Source organism: Ammodytes marinus, assembly GCF_949987685.1.
Source record: "Ammodytes marinus genome assembly, chromosome: 15".
Classification (NCBI taxonomy): Eukaryota; Metazoa; Chordata; class Actinopteri; order Uranoscopiformes; family Ammodytidae; genus Ammodytes; species Ammodytes marinus.
In genome coordinates, this window is record NC_137219.1 from 12,457,458 (window position 1) to 12,476,760 (window position 19,303).

The 19,303-nt window shown below is 41.3% G+C and overlaps 2 protein-coding genes across 4 annotated transcripts; one reads left to right on the forward strand and one right to left on the reverse strand.

The window, feature by feature from the left end:
• Nucleotides 1-115: 115 nt before the first annotated feature.
• Nucleotides 116-12,525, reverse strand: LOC307261865 (oxidation resistance protein 1). 2 transcript variants are annotated; one of them, XM_080042528.1, is made up of 16 exons: nucleotides 12,425-12,525; nucleotides 11,500-11,718; nucleotides 9,189-9,361; nucleotides 8,926-9,005; nucleotides 7,591-7,695; nucleotides 6,949-7,098; nucleotides 5,591-5,722; nucleotides 5,314-5,498; nucleotides 4,472-4,845; nucleotides 3,903-4,062; nucleotides 2,675-2,870; nucleotides 2,444-2,560; nucleotides 1,747-1,899; nucleotides 1,546-1,641; nucleotides 1,194-1,267; nucleotides 116-1,098 (listed from the first exon to the last, which is right to left on the reverse strand). In XM_080042528.1, the coding sequence occupies exons 2-16, from the start codon at nucleotides 11,598-11,600 to the stop codon at nucleotides 963-965; spliced, it is 2,232 nt and encodes a 743-aa protein (XP_079898654.1). In that variant the 5' UTR covers nucleotides 11,601-11,718; nucleotides 12,425-12,525; the 3' UTR covers nucleotides 116-962. The 2 variants fall into 2 exon arrangements, with proteins under 2 accessions (XP_079898654.1, XP_079898653.1); XM_080042527.1 differs by having other exon boundaries at nucleotides 6,949-7,116.
• A 489-nt stretch (nucleotides 12,526-13,014) lies between these two features.
• mtfr1l (mitochondrial fission regulator 1-like) lies at nucleotides 13,015-19,064 on the forward strand. 2 transcript variants are annotated; one of them, XM_080041987.1, is made up of 8 exons: nucleotides 13,015-13,112; nucleotides 14,042-14,194; nucleotides 14,356-14,463; nucleotides 14,565-14,674; nucleotides 14,841-15,052; nucleotides 15,950-16,325; nucleotides 16,859-17,021; nucleotides 17,190-19,064. In XM_080041987.1, exons 2-7 carry the CDS (start codon nucleotides 14,180-14,182, stop codon nucleotides 16,974-16,976), a joined length of 939 nt encoding a protein of 312 aa, XP_079898113.1. In that variant the 5' UTR covers nucleotides 13,015-13,112; nucleotides 14,042-14,179; the 3' UTR covers nucleotides 16,977-17,021; nucleotides 17,190-19,064. The 2 variants fall into 2 exon arrangements, with proteins under 2 accessions (XP_079898113.1, XP_079898112.1); XM_080041986.1 differs by having other exon boundaries at nucleotides 16,859-19,064.
• The last annotated feature ends 239 nt before the right edge of the window (nucleotides 19,065-19,303 follow it).

The window sequence follows — 19,303 nt, forward strand, 5'->3', positions numbered from 1 at the left end:
AAACATAGAAATGTTTTTAGAGTTTTAATTTTCTCATTTAGCTGATTTCTATTAGCTAATCTATGATACTGTACAGCGTAAGCAAAGTAAATCTGGCCTTTGACGCAACATCGTTTTACGGATACAGTTAGACTGAGACAAAACTGAATTCATTTGAAGTAATTGTCGAGCTCTTTGTCTCATGTTCAGAAACCACAGTGGTGCATGACTCAGCATGTGAAAAGAAGAGAGTTCAGAGTGGTTATGAATGAAACTCATTTGCAAGTACAGATATTTTTCAATTGAGAAGCTTATCTCAAAGTTGACCTCCCAAGAGTTCTAACATTATTATTTCCAGTGTTCGTTCCAGCAGTCTACAACGCTATTTGATAAAAGCCCATAAGAAAAATCATGGCTGTCTGATTATTGGAGGACTGTGAGCGTGCAGTGCAGTTGGGGGTTTTCTGTAGAGAAATCTATTCATAAGAAGACTTAAGTGTTTCAAACTTCCAGCGTCAACTGAACATGGGGACATGCATTACCTATGAGGACAGTTCCACCATCATAATCATGATAAGATACTGATTCACATTAAGAGAAAAGTGGAGTCTCGAGACGTGTAACCCATTCCATTCACATATGAGGATTCCAAGAAATTCCACTTTCGTAAAAATTCAGCTCCACTCCGTAAGGTTGCCAAACCCACAGGAATGAGTCAACCGTGGTCCACTGTTAAAACAAAGCCCCACTCCTGGAGACACCGAGCTGTTACAGCTTTGTACGCTTCATTTCAGTTCGCTAAAATCCATGGTAGTCAATCACACGGACAAAATCCTCCAGTTAGTGGTTTACATTGGATGTTATCATTAAATGAATATGGCAATGTTTGTTTCTGCTTTTGAAATACGGTAAATGCCGTCTTGATAAAGCTGATCAGCAGTGATGAGGCGAGTCAAAAATGAAAACTCAGTGGCTCCGTCTCTTCAGCTGAACGTCCACACCTCCAACTCCATGACCCGGAAGTCGGCAGTTTCCGCGAGGCAGCAGTTATTGAAGGTGAAGCAGGGGCTGCTGCGACCCAAGTACAGATTCTCATCCACCCACAGACCAAAGTGACCACTGCAGAGAAAGAAAGGTGCACATATGCTACATAAATTCCAGACACACAGTACGCTCAAGTGAATGCAAGAGAGGAAATGGGGAAAAGGCATTACCTGCCTCCACCAATGGCAAAGGAGTCCAAGTCTCCTTTAATGAAAAAGGAGTTCTCTCCGGTCCATCTGAAGCACTGCAGAGTAAAGGCAAAAACCGTCAACACAAAACTGTTTCTGTGCAACATCAGAAAAACAAAAGACTTACTTCCCTTTTTTACCAGTAGCCTACCATCTTTGCTCATGAAGCTATCAATACCCAATGGATTTCATTTGTTCAATTTAATTTAAATGTTTGATATTTTGAACTAACACAAAATGCAGAATTATTGATGCTTTGCAGATATTTTACAAAACCGCCTATGCCAACAGAGCTGCAGAAACACCCTGGGGGACTATTTGTTAGGCGGCTAACCTTGAAGCGAGGATGCAACATGAAGAGGAATGTTTCTCCGGTGCCGTAGAACTTCTCACTGGGCCTCAGCGGGTGAGAGAGGAACGCTCCGAATACCTAATGCAGACAAGTCATAGGAGACGGCAACAGTTACAAAAGAAAGGCCTTTAATAAATCTAGGCCTATAACTGGTGTTGGAGGTAACGTAGAGTGTGTTTTTACCTCATCGAGTGCATCCTTGATGATAATAAGCGCAGGGGAGTCTGTGCCGCTGAGTTTTCTGTAGAGGGACTTGAGGCTTGCACCATGACGGGTTGTGCTAAAAGCCAGCTGCCAGGTGTATCCCACTGTCCGGGGGGGAAGCTCCTTACAAAGCTGGGAAAAGATGAATGGAGGGCAGAAAAGTAAACAAAGGAGGAACTTATGTAAAATATTTACACCCACTAACCAGCAGGTGCAATGTTGAGTAACCAACTGAACCAACTGACAAAACTAGCTAATATGTAAACTGTATAAAGCAAAGAGTGAAATAGGTAATGTGGATTACACTGAATTAAACGTCATTTTATTTAAATTGACATCACAGTTTTCCCTCAAAGGGCATAAAAATCTGTACAATATAGCAGATAGTAGTAGCATATTTTATAAAAAAAACTCCGTAAAGCTGCCACATTAATGTTAAAGCTGGTGATGCTTTTACTTCCTGTTCATGTATTTGAACGCGTTGGATTGGCTACATATGTCTCCTAGCAACTAATTCATACATTACTAAAGACACAAAGTCCAATCAAACACAATCATTAATATTTTTTATTTATATTCTTTTAATGGTGCAACATGGTTTAGAAAAGCACTATATTGAAAGTAGCCTGAAGTTACTAAGAAGTAGCTACACAGTCACCGTGTGTGTGTCACCCACCTCTTGGACATGTGAAGCTTCTAAAATGTTGCTGCTGTTTATAATATTACTGAGTCCTTCAGGGTCCCTGTCCACGACCAGGGTCGGCTTGTCCCCGCTCTCTTCCATCAAGACCATCTGAAGAAAAAAAATGGAAAGAGAATGACATTCATATGTTCAAAACAAAACAAAAACACATTAAGCCAGTTTGTTCTAGAACATGGAGAGGCCAATGTGCAAGTACCAGCTCACCTCCCAGTCGTCTCCAGAGCCGTGGTGTCTCTGGAAAACCCCTCCCTCCTCGTCCTCCTCGTCCTCTTCTCCCTCTCTGTCCTCTATGAGCACAAACTCCTCATCATCCCGCTCCTCCTCCCCCTCCTCCTCCCCTCCCTCCATCACACACAGGTCTGGTCGACAGTGTGTGAGGTAGGCGTACAGCTCGTCGGAGCTGCACGGCAGGGAAAAACAAATCGGTTGCTCAGGAATATTGAAATGACAAAGAGCCTGGACAGCTGCGCCAACACGCCTATTAGAGGCACCAACAGGAGGACAATGAGCTTTTGATTGGAGTTTTTAAATGAAGCGCTGTATAGGCAAGTTAAGCAATGCAGAAAAGTGTATGTACGGTTTTTCCTTTGAGTGAGATATTCCATATGTTTTAATTTCTTATTTTAGACAGGCTTTTGTTTTTTCAATATTGGCACCACTTTAGAGGGGATCATCACTACCACAGAGAGGAACTAGTTGGTAATATTTGCATAGCAGTAGAGGGAGTGGTGTTCACATGAGTAGCTCAAGATGTTATCATACATAAAAATGTATACAACATTTTGTAAACTGATCACAGGTGTTTCAAATAAAATGTTTAAAGTAAAACGTAACTAGTAACTGTGAACTAAATGCAGTTGAGCTAAAAGTACAACGTTTACCTCTGAAGGGTTGTAAGAATATAGTAAAACAAATAATTATGTATTAAGTAGGCCTATGTGGATTTAATTAAAACTGAAGCACCTCAAAATTTAAATCATTGTATTTAATTACCAATACTGTTAAATAGTTACTGTGTGGATGCCATATTTGGTTCTTTCACATGGATCATACAACAGTTAACAGATGTATGTCCAGAAGAGCTACCTTTGTACTTGTGCTGGGTTTGAGGCAGTGTTTATGTTTTGGTAATGTCCACTGAGTGACAGAAAGTAAATATTCAACTCAATTGACCAGTTTGAGCGTCACAAGGGAATGGAATATGTTCGAATGGAATATGTTCATTATATCACAACATAAGAACAATATTTAACTCCAAATATCCGTAAACAAGCAGTCTGGCAGTTGGAGAAGTCTGACAATTTTGGTGCTGTGCCAGAGGATTTAATAGCCCCTCATCCAACTGCTCGGCCCCCCGCCCAAATTCTTTTAAACCGGTCTCTTTTGAGTCCCCCCATCTCTGTTCATCTTGGTTCATTCATCGTTACTGTACCTCTCTTGTGAAAGGGCAAGCCAAGCGTCCCTCCTGGGTAAAGTTTTGGCCGAGCCGAGCTGAAATCCTCCTGCAACCTTTTTCTTCCCTGCAGGCGGCTGAACCCGCAGCCGCACAAACATCAGACTCCCAGCACCAGCGGCTGGCGACCTCCGAGGCACTGGAAGGTAATAGAGTAAAAACAGACAGAGCCGTGGTAAAAGAAAATGAAAATGAAAACAAGAACATAAACCATCCCTCAACCATTATTTTTACAGTTGTATTATAATTATCATTAATATACTTATTTATTCTAATTGTATTATTATTTATTATCCGACATGTCCTCCTGCACTTTATTACTTGGATTGTGCTCTGTACTTGAGTAGTTTTTTCGCATCTGAGGTAGGTCTGTTCACCATTTGGGGAAAGGGGTATAAAATGCAAAGTTCCATTTATATTCTGCACGTATTGCATGTACATTGTACATTGTATTATATATTATTATTATTTTTCATTTTCAGAAACCACACATTATGCTAAACAAGAAAAGAAACCCCTCAGAGATGATCATAATTCACATTTCGTACCTGTAGTCTGACTCTTCTCAGAAGACTTGTCTGTTTGGTCAGTGCGCAAAAGGTCTGTCTTCACTTTGCTGGCTGCCTCCTGACCTCCGCAGCAGAAGGTGGCAGCAGTGTTCAGGACGGACGCCTCTGACAGCACGTCTGATGGGCTGCTATCAAGCTGCACCTCAGCCTCTGCCATGTCTCTGCTTGTTGCCTCCTCCACGTATCCCTCCTCCTCTTCCCACCCAGAGAGCTCTTTGGTCAGGCTCAGAGACAAATCAGACCCAGCCACAGACCCCAGAGACGGGACTGCTGACTCCCCCTTTTGGTTTAGGGAGCCGCCTGCTCGCAGCTTGGCCGTTTTCAACTTCTGGAAAATTGTATTTCCCTTTCTCCTAATCAGAAACAAAAAAGTATATACTGTATGTGCAGTATATATATAAAAAAAATGTATTGACTAGACATGTAATCTGAGTATGTCTGAGTGTGTGTGTGTGTGTGTGTGTGTGTGTGTGTGTGTGTGTGTGTGTGTGTGTGTGTGTGTGTGTGTGTGTGTGTGTGTGTGTGTGTGTACTTCTACAACTGTTATTTATGAGAACCAATTTGAGTTTTATACCTTCAAAGTGATGATATTTTTGGAAAATGAGGACATTTTGTTCAGTTGTGTTTTTTTATATTCATGCATTTTACTGCATTTACTGCTAATTGTCTTATTTTCTTATTATGTATTACGTTTTGGTCTTTTCTATGCTTCTCTATGTAATGCACTTCTTTGAGTTGACATAGTGTACGAAATGTGCTACATAAAAACATTTGCTTTGCTTGCTTTGCTCGTGGTTTGGAAACAGTGGATCAATGCTGACCTCTGCTGGGACGAGCTGAAGTGAACCCGTGAGATGTCGGTGAAGAAGGAGACAGAGGACAGATTGTCCACAGAGCAGGACAGCAGGTATTCCTCGCAGCCGTGTTCCTTCACCAGAGGATGCGTCTTACAGGGGTCAAAGAAGATTTTATTGGCCGTCACCAACAGGATGCCTGAAACCACTCCCTAACAGAGAGGAGAGAAAAATGCTGACGTTAAGACTGCAAATGTCGACCGCTGCGGGAGAACTGAGTTAAAGTGCTGTTCACATGCCCCACCTTACGGTCCGTGATGTAGCGGCAAAACAGTTTGAGGTACTGCATAGCCTCCGCTCCCTCCCCCTGACAGCACTCCGGTGGAAGAGCCAACAGGCAGAGCTGTCCGTCAGGCATCGGCACAGCTTCCACATCCTGTCAGCATCAACAAAATGGGCCTGATGATTATAATAAGAGCTGATGGATGAGTCCACATTTCTAACTCGTAACTGAATAACCATTCGACTCATTTTAAAAGCAAACATTTTATTGAGCTTTGCAAATGTAAATATTTGATGATTTTCTTTTCATCAAAAGTAATTGAATATATATGTATGACAAATAATTTTTTAACTAGTCAGTTGAGAGCTTTTGGGTATTTGTTTTGGCCATTTTTTTAAATCAATACCTGCAGATTAATTAAAGGTGCTGTAAGCGGAATGGTTCTTTTAGCTAACTTCCTGTCAGTTAATGCAGTTAGCAGTCCCCTCGCTCGTCCCTACGTCACCACATTAATGCACTGCGGTCTTCAAGCAGCGAGTTATCTAGCATCATCTCAGATCCATAAGTGTGATAAAACATGATAAAAACCATCAAAACAGACATTGGGAAGGATTTTTACCTGCTCCGCCATTGTAGACGCATAAACATTCACCCATCTGTTGCTCTGGCGTGCACCGGCAGTGAGACCATGAGTGAAACGGGTGTTGGTTTATAGCGTTTTCTCTTGTGATTGGATAAAAATTTCGGGATCCTCCAATAAGTTTATTTGCCGATTACATGCAGAGCAACTGACTGAGAGATCGGCTTTATGAAACGTGCACATTATGTAAGTGATCACTGTATGAATAAAGAGCGATTTAACTCTTATATTGACATAAATAAACCGCTTACTTCACCTTTAACACTGAAAAATTATTATTTGAAGCCCTAGTTAAAATGTATATGTATGCAAAATGCTCCACAATTGAATGCATAAGTGCAGATATAATGTGAAACTAAAGCTCATTATATTTCTGTAAACATACAGTAACATACAAAACGTCTCCACCACAGAACCACTTTCATTTTTCATGTTTATGCATTGACGCTGCACTCGGCACTATAATGTTTTGATGACATCGTCTCTTGTTTTGCTGCCTGTTTCCACAGCAACGTGTTCTGCTCATTTGATCCGTTATAAAAGCTGCTCGGCTCATTTGTCCTCAACATAACTCTCTAATAACTGGAAGAAATACACAGTGACTGATCACACTAAGACAAACAGACACTGATGTGATTCAAGCTGTTTAACTACCTTCCACCACTGATTTTCATTCTAATAATTTAAGATATTCCAAAATGAAGGACAGACAGCAAGGACAGTGACTTTTCCTGCTTACCAGTAGTTTGTCATATTCTGCCTCTGGTGATGGGGCCTGAGGTTGAACAGCGAGTGTGTCCAACAAGTCTGGATCCGCCTCCAGCTTTGGGTTAGGGTCAGAGTCTGAGGCCGGTTCTGGTTGAGACGATCCTCGGCTGGAGTTTTTACCCTTCGGGACAACCAGCTGCTTTAAAATGGAAGCCATGATAAGAATAGCACTGACATCGATATAGTCAACAGTCATGTGTGGCTGCTTCCTCTTTATACAGGTCTGCATTTCACCCACTTCTCTTTGTTTGGTGTCACATCGAAGCTCCATGTGACACATGTGGGTTGTACGTAAGGGGCTTGAAGCATATATTTACAGCTACAATAAACCATTTTGTGATGATTTAAACAACACGCATGCTACCGAATCACTGGCTCCACATGTAATATGACTAAGTAGTACATATTGCACAGGATCAGTGTGAAATTGCTCAGAAGGAAAGTATTTGGAGTGAGGTGTTGTTTAGCTGAATAGCTTTAAGTCAGAGCAACACACTTGCAGCAGTCATAACGCCGTCAGGGGAAAAGGTCTTGTTTTGCATTTCAAATACTGACATGCAACAGCAGGCAAATACTAAACAGTTGTATCTCTGTCCTTAAAGTTGCCTCTTACCTCTACTTTGGGAATAAGGGCTGCAGACATCCTGCCCTCTGCTGAGGATGTGCCGTTGCCGTTGAACTGAGATGAGATGCTGAACACTGTGTCCCCGGGTGGACCCTAAAACACAAAACACCAGAAGATTTTTCACTCAAGGTTCACATCTTGGCACAAACCACATCTTGAGATGCTATTCTTTGTTCCTACAAAAGATAGCTGAGTTTGCTTTGGAGCGAACAACATAATGTATATGTCATTGTCCATCCTAAAAAGATCTCACAAAGCACCTCCATGCGATTCAAATCAGATTTGACGTGGACCTGTTAATAAGTTGCATATATCATAGTCTGTGAGGAAGATTGCCCAGTTGAAGTGTGGGAAGTGTGGGAAGCAAAGCATCAGCACAACAACTGTCATCCACTGACAGATGGATCCATTGACCTAATTTAATTAGCAGCGCCTGACAGATTATGTGGCTGCAAAAAAACAACAATGTGCTTTTCAGACGGGTCTGAACATGTCTGGATTTGTACGTGTGTCTGCGCGCTTGTCAAGGAGTACACTGTGTGCGTTTGTATATTATAAATATATTTTGGCACTCCTGGGAACTACATACACAAGCTGGTAAATCATCCAATCTACACCAGTCTCAAACAGTTTCGAAAAAATCTGAACATTATAACCTTTGTGAGATTAAACTTTATCGCAGGGTGATGTTGTGTTAAAGTGCATTTGTTTCCGCTACGTGTAACCCTGATAAACTGAATACTGAATGTACAGTACATGCTTCCTTTTTTCAGCTAAAATGCTTTAAATATAGTATACTAAAAGAGTTAAAAAGAAGCTGGAGAAGGTGAATGGCTTAAAGGATGAGAAGAAGTTTTTAAAAAAGAAGGTAAAAAAACATGACGATGACAAAACATAATATGGTAAATTTCCAAGCAACAGTCGAACAAATCAGACAAGAGCACCTAGTAACTAGCGCTTTCCGCCCTGCACTGATTCATGAAAACGTAGAGACCCAGCAGGAGACAAATACCTTTGAATAAACGGGGGAAAATACATTCCTCCGGCTGTATTTGTCGCAGAGGCTCTGAAACATACTCTGCTTCCCCATGGCGTCTGAGCACAACTCTGACAGCTGTGACACTCAGCTGTGAACCTTGAACTCTCCTTATCAATCACTTGCTAGAACATAAACAGTTTCAAAAAAAGGATCAGCTGGAAAAATCTTGCTCTAACATACCTGATGGGATCATATGTAGATGCAGCCTCCTAACCTTGCCAATTCCTTCTTCTCACAGCTAGCGAGAAGTACAATAGAAGTCAAAGCAAAACCATGTGACTCACCCTGCTGCTTGTGCAGTAATTGGTCATTCCACCCGTATGCTCCGGCTTCACTGCAGTGTTGTTTACATCGCATGAAGTCCCTGTAAGGGTGAATTAAAAACAATCGATTTCTGTCAAAACATCCACAGTAAAGCACAAGCATGAGGAAGCATCACCACAACAGCTTGTGCTTTATTCCTGTCTGAAAAATACTTTGTGCAGAGGCATGAAGCAGGCTCAGTGTGAGAATTATAAAATGCAAATTGCAGCTTGAGTTCACAGACCTTGCAGGTAGTACTGCCGCAGTTTTGGGTTTCTGATGTGGGGGATGTGGTTAAGCTGAAGCTGGCTGCTGGCAGCAGGCTCCTGCATCACCCGGCCCTGAGGCTGAGACTCCCAGGGCCGCTTAGCAAACTGTGGAGGCTGAGAGACACCAGGAGGGAGCTTGGCACCCAGTCTGAGAGAGAGAGAGAGAGCGAGAGAAAGAGAGAGGGAGAGAGAGAGAGAGAGGATAAACCATTAGGGTATATAAAGGGGTCACATCTGCACACACATAAAGTTTAAATTTTTTGTAAAATACACTGAACGCATGACTTCTTGATTTAATGAATGTAACTAATAATAGAGTATCATTTTCTGTTTATCGACCAATCTTCAAAGCACTAATTAAGATTGTGTTATTGAACTGATTTCCTACACAAATACCAACAAGTGCCTACCTATATGGGAAATCAGAAAATCAAGACCCACTGCCAAGACACAGACAGGTTAGTCTAAACCAGTGGTGTCAAACATACGGCCCGCGGGCCGGAGATGATTTAATCCGGCCCGCGATTGTAGAGCACACATTTCTGAGCATTTAAAAAAAAAGTAAGTCTCTAGCCCATTCCTGTGAGGAGATATGAATTTTTAAAGAAATAACCTAAATGCTCACTCCAGCCGCTAGGCGGAGGCCAAAATAAAAAAGCACATTTTAGCAATGTGGGAAGTGGTAAATGGCAATCTTGCTTCACCGCTATTAATGTTTCCTCCAGTGCTTTATGGCAAAGTAAAAACCAAAAAAATAAAAAAAAAATAAAAATAAAAATTATTTTTAGTGCTGAACAATTAATGTACTAGCAAGTGCGATGTGTCTGCGGCTCTGCGCGCGCGAAACGAGCAGGAGCATGCTAGTGTAGGCCTACAAGATTTATTTCCTAATTTTCCATGCTGCCTTATTTTTATGTTTTAAATTGGGGAAAATGAATTCCAAAACAACCAATAACCTCTGTATTTAAAAATAAATCTAAACAGTAGAAGTTGCACTTTTACTTTTTTCCCTGTACATATAGTAAACAAAATTGGACAACTGTAAGGTCAGTGCCTGTTGTGTTTGTGTATTCAAATAAACAGTTGTTTATTTCATTAGTGCGTATTGGCATTTTTGAGCAAAATACCCCCAACATTTTTGCTGCGCCGCACCTCCTATTCCCATGGCCAGCAGCAACCTTTACTAAGACATTTCCTGGGGGGTACAGAGATCCCTTGTGATCCGTGATAATGTAGGTTACAAATGTAGGCTGAGTGATAAAGCAAATTACTGAAAAACAAAGCTAGAGATTTGGAGTTGACATATGTACATTATTTTGCCATTATTTTACTGGTCCAAAATTAGTTTGACACCCCTGGTCTAAACTTATGTATCTGTTATGTATAGTCTATTTGATTATACAGCCTGAATGCTATTCAGCCTTATGCTGATAAAACAGACACACACAAACACAAATGTGTTTGTCATATTTGAGCACACACTATCTATGGAAAAGTATGCAAAGTGTTTCATTCGTTTCGGTTTCCGTCAGGATGCCGCAATACCCTCTTCACCTGTCTCTCAGTAAGTCAGCAGGTCACCCCTGCCTGGCTCCGGGGCATTTACAAAAATGCTGCCACAGAAGGTGCTTATGAAGAAACTTGACTCACTCACTCACATCACTCACTAAACACATTTCGGAGGAACTTTGAGGCATTTTTACTAGGAAAAAATTACTTCAAAACAACTGGAAAAAATGAAACAATCAATTAATTACAGTTAGTCGACTAATTACTATATATTACAGTATAATGAGAAGTTCAAAAGGTCCACTTGGTAGTTTTTGTCATTTTCAACCACTCCCATTTTAAGCTGGATTTCACCATTATGGATTCAAGAAGTTGGTTGTTTAAGGGTATTTGAAGTTTGAATAACCATAAAGAGCACAGTCTGATCAGAGGTATTTATAGGGGGAGTGGGAGTTATATGCTACATGCTGGAGCTCTCACCCACATCACACACTTTGATTGAGTGTGGGGAGTCGCAGTGGATGAAACCAGCTGATTGAAAATAATTCATTTGGAGCTAAAGCTTTATTACTTGTACTGTAGTCTGGTGTGCCACCTGCTTAGTGGTAACATGGGCACGTAACCCTTCTTAGTAAATGAATAGAATAATGAAAGAGCAAACTGTAGCGGGTTTAAACCTGAGGGACAGCCACACTTGTCACATGTTGGCCCAGAGCTCCCCCCACCCCCCTTTTTTGTTTTCCTTTTCCAGCATTATCCACGTATTAGAGGCCTGACCTGGTCTTGACGTTGCCAAAGTAGCTGGTCCGGGTCTTGTCCCTCTTGGGCTCGTGGTCCATGGCTCCTAGAGTCTCGGGCCTCCTCACAGACTGAGCCATTCTCTGTCTTTAGTCTGACGCTGGCAGCGGTGGCAGTTGCGTAGGGATGAGAGGCTCAGCTGGCATACTTCCTCCTCCTTTTATTCCCCATGCCTTCCCTTTGCCCCAGTTACAGCGCCTACAAAAGACAGGAAGACGTAGGAAGTGTTGGCTGCTTTTTTGGAGCCACATTGCCCTCAAAGATGTAAGCTATTTGACAGAGCATTAGAGCCATGCAGGTTTCCAAGTCAATTAAACAATCAATCGATCCGGATCATTTGTGTGTGTAGTGTCCAATCAATGTGTGTATGCTTGTGGTAAGGATGCTGACCAGCTGCAAATGAATGAGGTACAGTTTCTTCTGGATAGTAGCATTATCTAACAAACGTTAAGCAGATTATTATCACAAGATGGATCAGATCCTGTATTTCTTGTCTGCTTGCAGTGCACAGCTGTAGTTAGACATGACAAGACATTCCTATCATGACACATAGGAATGCATCTGGCTACATTCTGCAAAGCAGCAACTCATGACACACACCATTTGGGTGGTGATGTGTCTGTGTCATCTCTGATTTTATTTTCACAGGATTAGCCTAAAGCATCTTCCACTATCCTCAAAGAGGTCCTGACATCAGCAATATGGTTAACTGACAATGTTGCCTCCTTTAAATGCCTGGGTGCAATAGCCTAATTAATGTGGAGGAAGTAGCCTAAGCATTGTGACGACATTACAGAATGATCGAGGCTGCTGCTGCTAAGGCAGAAGAAAATATTACATCAGCAGCTCAGTATAGATGGCGAATTAAAAGGAGCATCATGAACTGCGTTGTATCCGTACTGACCTGCGTCCTGCCCTGGGATGGAGATTGGTGACGGCCACACGAGCGCTCCTTCATATTGCAGTGTTATGATATCAGTGCAGACAACGGTAACAAGTTCAATACCCAGGCTCCGCCCAGCGCTTAAAGGGCCGATTGTCAAGACACAGCAGCGAAAACGGAAGTACAGGGGAGTGATACATCTCGTGGTTTTAGACATTTAATCTCTGATCTGTGTGAGATGGCAGAGAAGATGTGATTTCTCCTTCTCCTTAGAGCTCATGATGGAGCGAAAATATTTGCTGCTTACCCCGAGGATCACTTTCTCTTTTGTAAATGCAATCTTAAATTACCTAACCTTTTTTTTTTTTTTTTTTTTTACATATTTTTACTAAAGCATAACAGTTTAAGATAAATGCTTCTACATTTTTATTCATGAAACCTGATCAAAATTTAAATAAATAAATAAACTGAAAGCAAGAATTTGGGTTACGTTCAATGGGTCCAAAGGTTCAAATCTTATAATACAGTAGTATCCAGCTGTTTCCAGCACTACTCTCCTCCACCACTGACCACTGGGGGGCGCTCTAAATCAGCCAGCCAATCAAATCTCAGGAAAGTGACGCGTAGGTTTCCGGCCTAATGAACGACAACAGAGCTGCTGCACTGAAAGACGAAGAGGAGACGCCGCTGCTCGCTAACGATTTACCAGGTTAGCGTCTACCAAATACAGATTTAATACACCGTTAGACGCGCTCATTTTGCTGGATTTACAATTTACGAGGTTATTAGGACAAACTTAAAAAACGGCTTCGTTGGTGTAGAGTTGAGGGTCAACCAGGGGGTCGTTGTTATAGCTGCTAAAGCTAAACTGACAAACCAACAGCTACCGGCTAATGAATAGCAGAGCAAAGATATCCACAAGTTACTGCAATAAATCTGATATATTTCTGCTGTTCGTCACGTTGTTTGAATGTCAATGTTGTAAGAGCAGCTGTTGCACAGACTGGCATAACGGTTTTTGAAATCAAGACGCGTTTAATTAGCATAATGTGTATCACTGATGATTGTAACCCTATTCCTTCTTATGTTAATCCAATCAAGACGAAACGATGAGGTTGTACTACCATCGGCTAGCCAAACCTTTTATAGCTACAGCTTTATGAATTAATTTATTAATCTTTTTATGTCGTTGTAAAGCTCATACAACCTATATGCTGACAACCAATATAAATTGGATTAATAACGAGAACTGCTTGTTTATTCTTACTCTTATTTGTGTGTGTGTGTGTGTGTGTGTGTGTGTGTGTGTGTAAATTATTGTTTGTTGTGTAGCCTAACCTATTTTTTAACCAAAGTTTCTCTCGCTCAAAAAGATCTCTGAGGACTTCAGTGACTTTACCTCACACGAAAATCTTTGTTTTTAGATTGCTAGCAGTGCTAGTGCATACAGTTGATCCACCAGTTATCACCTAACAATACTTAAAATGCTAATATTGTGTTACTTATAATTACAATGACCTTAAAAACAGATAATTAAATAGAGAAATGTTTTCTTCCACACTGAGCTTATAATTTCTACGTTTTTTGTTGGTTGGTTAAATAATGCTCTGATGATCTCCTGCTCTTTTCTCTTGACAGACGCTCTAACTGAAAACTGATACACATCCAAAGCGTTGACAGTGGTGCTGACATGGTATCTATTTGAGCCTTCAACCATTGTGAGCACCAAGCATTGGTGTGCAATTTCCCAGTGAATGAGATTGACCTGCCATCGCCATGGAAACAGAATCAGTAAGTCACATCCTAACTGTGATGTCTTGACTCAACGCTGTTTAACACGGCCTTCTGCCCACATGATTGTGCAGGAAATGCAAACCATAGAGTAGTATACACAATGCTATTAATGCTGTATATTTTGTATTGAGATATTTTAATTTGTATATGCCTTGCAGGAAGTTATTCCTATCTGGCAAAATAAGCCTCATGGATCCACCCGTAGTGTTGTGAGAAGAATAGCTTCCACTCTTCCAATCAAAGCTCCTCAAAGGGCTACTTTCCAGGTAAAAAAACAGATTCCCTTGTTATCCATCAACTACATTCCCATATTATTGCAATGGAAATGCTTGTGTATACAACATTGTCTTGTGTCATTGTGCATTAGGAACTACCGGGCCTGCCCCCCCTTAAGGCTACGAACGCCCCTGTCTGTCCTACTTTGGCGGACATAGCCTGGATTATGGCAGATGAAGAAGAGACGTATGCAAGAGTGAGGTAAATATCTAGTCAAGACCCAAAGAGAGTAATACTAATGCTATGGGAGTAGTGCAAAGTCATTACACCGTTACTGCATCATCCCAGACTCTCTGAGCTTGCCACCTATTAGGTGCAGGCAGCCTACTCCCGTAACACTGATCACCTCACACCCTTCTGTTTTCAGGAGTGACACTCGCCCTCTGAAACACGAGTGGCGGCCCACGCCTCTCCTGGTGCTCCACAGGAACTCGTCTGTGCCCAACTTCCGCCGCGAGGGCAAGAGGATGGAGGGGCTCAGGAAACCCGGGGTGACCGCCATGAAAAGCACCACCGCCCTGCAGGACGAGCTCAGCAGACTCCGCTCACAGATCGCCAAGATAGTGTCAAATGAATCTGGTAGGTCAACCCAAAACGAGAAGTGGTAACACATCTAACTCGACGCCCTCCTTATTGATACGTCAGACTAAGGTTGCGTTCCGAATCGCATACTTTCTACTATATAGTATGTAGAAAAAAGATTTAGGATGTCCCGATTCTTGTGGCCAGATTTAGGATGGTTAGAAGTACCCGGATGTCCTACTTCATGCGGCCAAGATTGTTAGTGTTGAAAAGTGCATCCTATTTGGGCGATTCTGACCCACAATCCAGTGCGCACGTGAAGTGACGTAACATCGACGAAGCCTCCATATGAAAACAAACGGGGATGCGACGGATATAAAAGCAAGAGGCAAGATCAAGGCGCAATGTTATGATGAAATAAGAGAGAAAAGTATGTCCCAATAGTATGCCTACTGCATCCTAACTAGATTCTTTTTATCGTCGGATGTAGTATGTAGAATAGAAAAAAGAAAGAGTATGCGATTCGGAACGCAACCTAAGATTCATAAAGATGTAAAGATGCTAACAAGGACAATCAGATTGAAACACTATTGCCAAGCTGGCGTGCTCTCTAGGTTCTGTTTAAGTTCCCATCTCATGTAGACCTTTATGCTACATGATGGTGATGCAGTTAAGCTATGTGGGAGGTAAATTGCACGTTGCTAAGAGAGAATGTGATACACTGTGTGTAATTGTGTAAAAACTAGTGCTACTGAAAATAACAAGAGCATATCTATACATAAGCTTCCAATTCAAATTGGAAATGAAAGTTACTATTAGAAATGGCATTAGGACTCTATGCTTTGGATATTTCCAGTTGGGTTTCTCTCATCACTGTCCCACTAAATGTTGACTAAACAGCAACTGCAATCATCCATATCACTGCTCTTCTCACTCTCCTCTCATTTCTTTAAGGCTCCAACCCCCTTACCCCGGACCTGCTCTCCCCCGACGACACAAGCATGAGCTTCTCCATGGCACCTTTCGAGACTGCGCCCTACCAGCCGGCCGCCACAGCTGCCGCTTCCTTTGTCATCAGTGATGTCACAGAAGAGGAGGAAGAGGAGGATGAAGAAGACGAGCAAGATGTTGTCTCTGTGTTGTCAGAGCTTGTCCCTGACCCTCTGCCGCCCGTCTGCATGACGGCGTCAGCGACCTTTGACCTGGACAGACCCAGCATGGACTTCCGGGAGGCAGAGGAGGACACTGTGTCGCTATCGAAGTCCACCAGCTTCGCCGATGTCATGGAAATGATGAAGGACATGAACCGCATGAAGATGAGCAAAGACAGGTAGGAGCTGTCAATGAGGGCCAGGCACACTACAGTGTGCTTAATCTATCAGCACCTCTAGAGCTCACTCATTAACACATTGTGTCCCCTGGAGTCCAGGAATTGACTGAGCCTGGCCAAGATACAGTCTAGCACAGATAACCCCCATAAAAAGCGAATTGTCAATTTTCTCACGCAGCTTTTTCTTCTTCTATGAATTATTACTATCGATGATAGAACTTGTTAATTAGGCATTCTTCATTTCTTAATAGATACATTCTTTTAACTTTAAGACTGTCAGGCATTATGCTAAGCTTAGCTAACCAACTGTCTGCTCTAGTGTCATATTTACCATACACAGAATATACTCATCGAACTTCTCAACCAGAAAGTGAATAACTGTATTTGCTAAAAACTATTATTTATAAATAATTCTTATTGATATGCTAACATTTTCATAGGAACTTTGAAATCACACTGTACATACCTCTTCTACATAGTTTGATTATTATCAATGACCCTGGACAGTTATTGTAATGTTTGTGTCCTTGCAGGTACAACAGAGGCTGTGCATCCCTCAGAGAGGAGGACTCAGCCTCTCTCATTTCAGAAGCTCTCAGGAAAAAGTTTGTCCTGAAGGAAGAAGATACTGTCCCTCTGAAACGGAAGTAGCCTCGATCACACGTTTGTCATCACTAACCAATACTGCTGCTCTATGTAAGTCAGGACAAGACACTAGATGGTTTTTTTTTTCTCAATATTTTGTGATTCGACCCTTGAAGGCATCTGATGGGTAATGTTTTTTTAGTGGCAGAATGTTTTAGCTCACTTGTGGGTTCTTAGATGTTGTTGTTTTTCTCTCTCTCCATCATTATTTTTTTTTAGGCCTTTGCCTGTGGAAAATATACCCATGGATCCACAACCTTGCTCCTCAGACCCAAGGCAATAGATGTCTGCCAGAGATAGAACAACAAACTAAACACACTTTGTCCCAGACATTCAAAAGCAAATTGAACTTTTATGTGCTGATGCAGTGTGAGGGGGGAGCAGCCAAGTCTTGATAACAGTAACCAGTGCATCTTATATCGCATCCAGGCTATTTATCTCTGGGGGAAAATGCTTTTATTTTCAAATGTATTTTGAATGAGGACTCAACAGACTGGTTCGGCTGCTGTCCAGAAACTTGTTTCTAAAATTGAGATGCTTTTGTTTGAATATGTGGCTGACATCCAGACATTAACAACAATGTTTTGGGATTTGATTTGAGACAATAACCTTTTTACAAAGCCTTTTATCCATCCTGCTATCAAAAGAGTATTTTTACCTTTTGAATCTTCCACAGAAGAAATGCAAATTAGAATTTTATTTTGTTTTTGTTTGTTTTTCCAGTTCTGTAATGAAGTCCTTTAACATACTTGAAAATACGTTATGTACAAATGAAACGGATCTAGTGTTCATTCAGAGATGTGCTAAAAGCTTATCAAAGTGTGTGTTTGTGTGGGCGTGTTTCGGAAGAAATAACTGCAGATCTTTGCTGTTAATATTTGCATTACATCACTTAGTTCTCACATGTGCACGTCATCATATTATGTGCTACTTTCTCCACTGCACCTCTAATGCCTGTCCTCTTGTTTGTGATCAACATATAAACTGACAGTCACCGAACCACAGAACACTGATTTTTGAAACCCCAAACTTAAACAAGCATGAATTTACCAATGATGTAGTGTGAGTTTTATTAATTTAATGGATACTTCAACTGAATTGAGTGAGTGAAATGTGCATATATCTTGTAAAGTGCTAATCGGTTGATATAACCACCTTCATGATGTTTTCTTATGACAAGAGGTGATTTCAGCTCTGGAAAAGACGTCTGAGCATGTGTGTGTAAGAGTGCTTTTATATTATTTCTCTATACAGAGTTTTGACATGGTAAAATGCTTGTTGTGTGAGTCAGGATGATAACGACAATATGTCCTTGTTGACGCCTTACCACAGATCTATTGCCTGGTTTTATTCCCATATTAGTTCAAGTGCCACGGGTTTGTTTTAAATAAGCCCATCCCTCTTTGCCTGCCCCTTTTCCTGAGCATGCCCTCCATCCTCATCTTTATTAAGATTCCAACGTTTTTTTCATCTATGAAACATAGAGGGAATGACAAAGTTAAGAACCAGTCGTGTGTGTGTGAGCTCTTCACAAAGAGGGACTTGCTGTCACTTTGACCTCCACAGGTCACTCCCACCTACTGTTATTGCATTTGTCAGTTATGCCTATATGACTGGGGATTCTTTAGTGTTTGCAGTGTGAAAATGTACTTCTGCTGTTTGTTTGTTTTTATTGAACAAGAATGTGGTTGTGTGTCACTGTATGCAGTGGAGTTAAAGTCATAAGTTTTGTCTTGCAAGAATTGGCCCACTAAACTTTTCAATAGTTAAAGTTCCTCATTGGTCAAAGTGATGGAGAACAAACTACCATAGGTGAGGAAAAGAGGACAAGCTTAAATATACTCATTAGGCCTATATGTTTTTACTCAAGATGTTGAACCTTACACAGCTAAATCTGCCAACTGCATTTAAGTCAATACATTGAGGGGAGAATTTAGTTGTGGATTTTCTACATAGAATTTGTATTTTTTTTTATTTCTATGGTTTCTCTCGTCTTGTCACAACATTTTATCCCTGTACAGGGTTGAGCCCATTACCACCATCTGTATGTTTTTTTCTCATGTTAGGACTTGTAAATAAAGATTGGCTGATGTTTTGAAACTGACTGTTATATTTTTGGCTATAGTTTGTTTGGCATCACCTTGCAGTACCAATCATTACCACACAGAGACAGTACAGGCACCTAATTTCTACCCTAAAACTCATAAAATACATCACACAAGTTACTATACAGATGCATCTGCTTTCACCCGTTAAACAAAATGATTGAACACTGTTAGGTTCTGGGATTACTATTAAAGAGAACATAGGAAGGATATATACATATAACCTTG

Excerpts from the sequence above, each read along its gene's own strand:
- LOC307261865 (XM_080042527.1), bottom strand. The coding sequence starts at position 11,600 with ATGGCTCAGTCTGTGAGGAGGCCCGAGACTCTAGGAGCCATGGACCAC. Across the intron at positions 9,006-9,188 it reads GCGGCAGTACTACCTGCAAG|GGACTTCATGCGATGTAAAC; the intron begins GTCTGTGAACTC and ends TCACCCTTACAG. Across the intron at positions 5,723-6,948 it reads CAGAATATGACAAACTACTG|GATGTGGAAGCTGTGCCGAT; the intron begins GTAAGCAGGAAA and ends TGATGCTGACAG.
- mtfr1l (XM_080041986.1), top strand. Across the intron at positions 14,464-14,564 it reads CTCAAAGGGCTACTTTCCAG|GAACTACCGGGCCTGCCCCC; the intron begins GTAAAAAAACAG and ends ATTGTGCATTAG. Across the intron at positions 15,053-15,949 it reads GATAGTGTCAAATGAATCTG|GCTCCAACCCCCTTACCCCG; the intron begins GTAGGTCAACCC and ends CATTTCTTTAAG.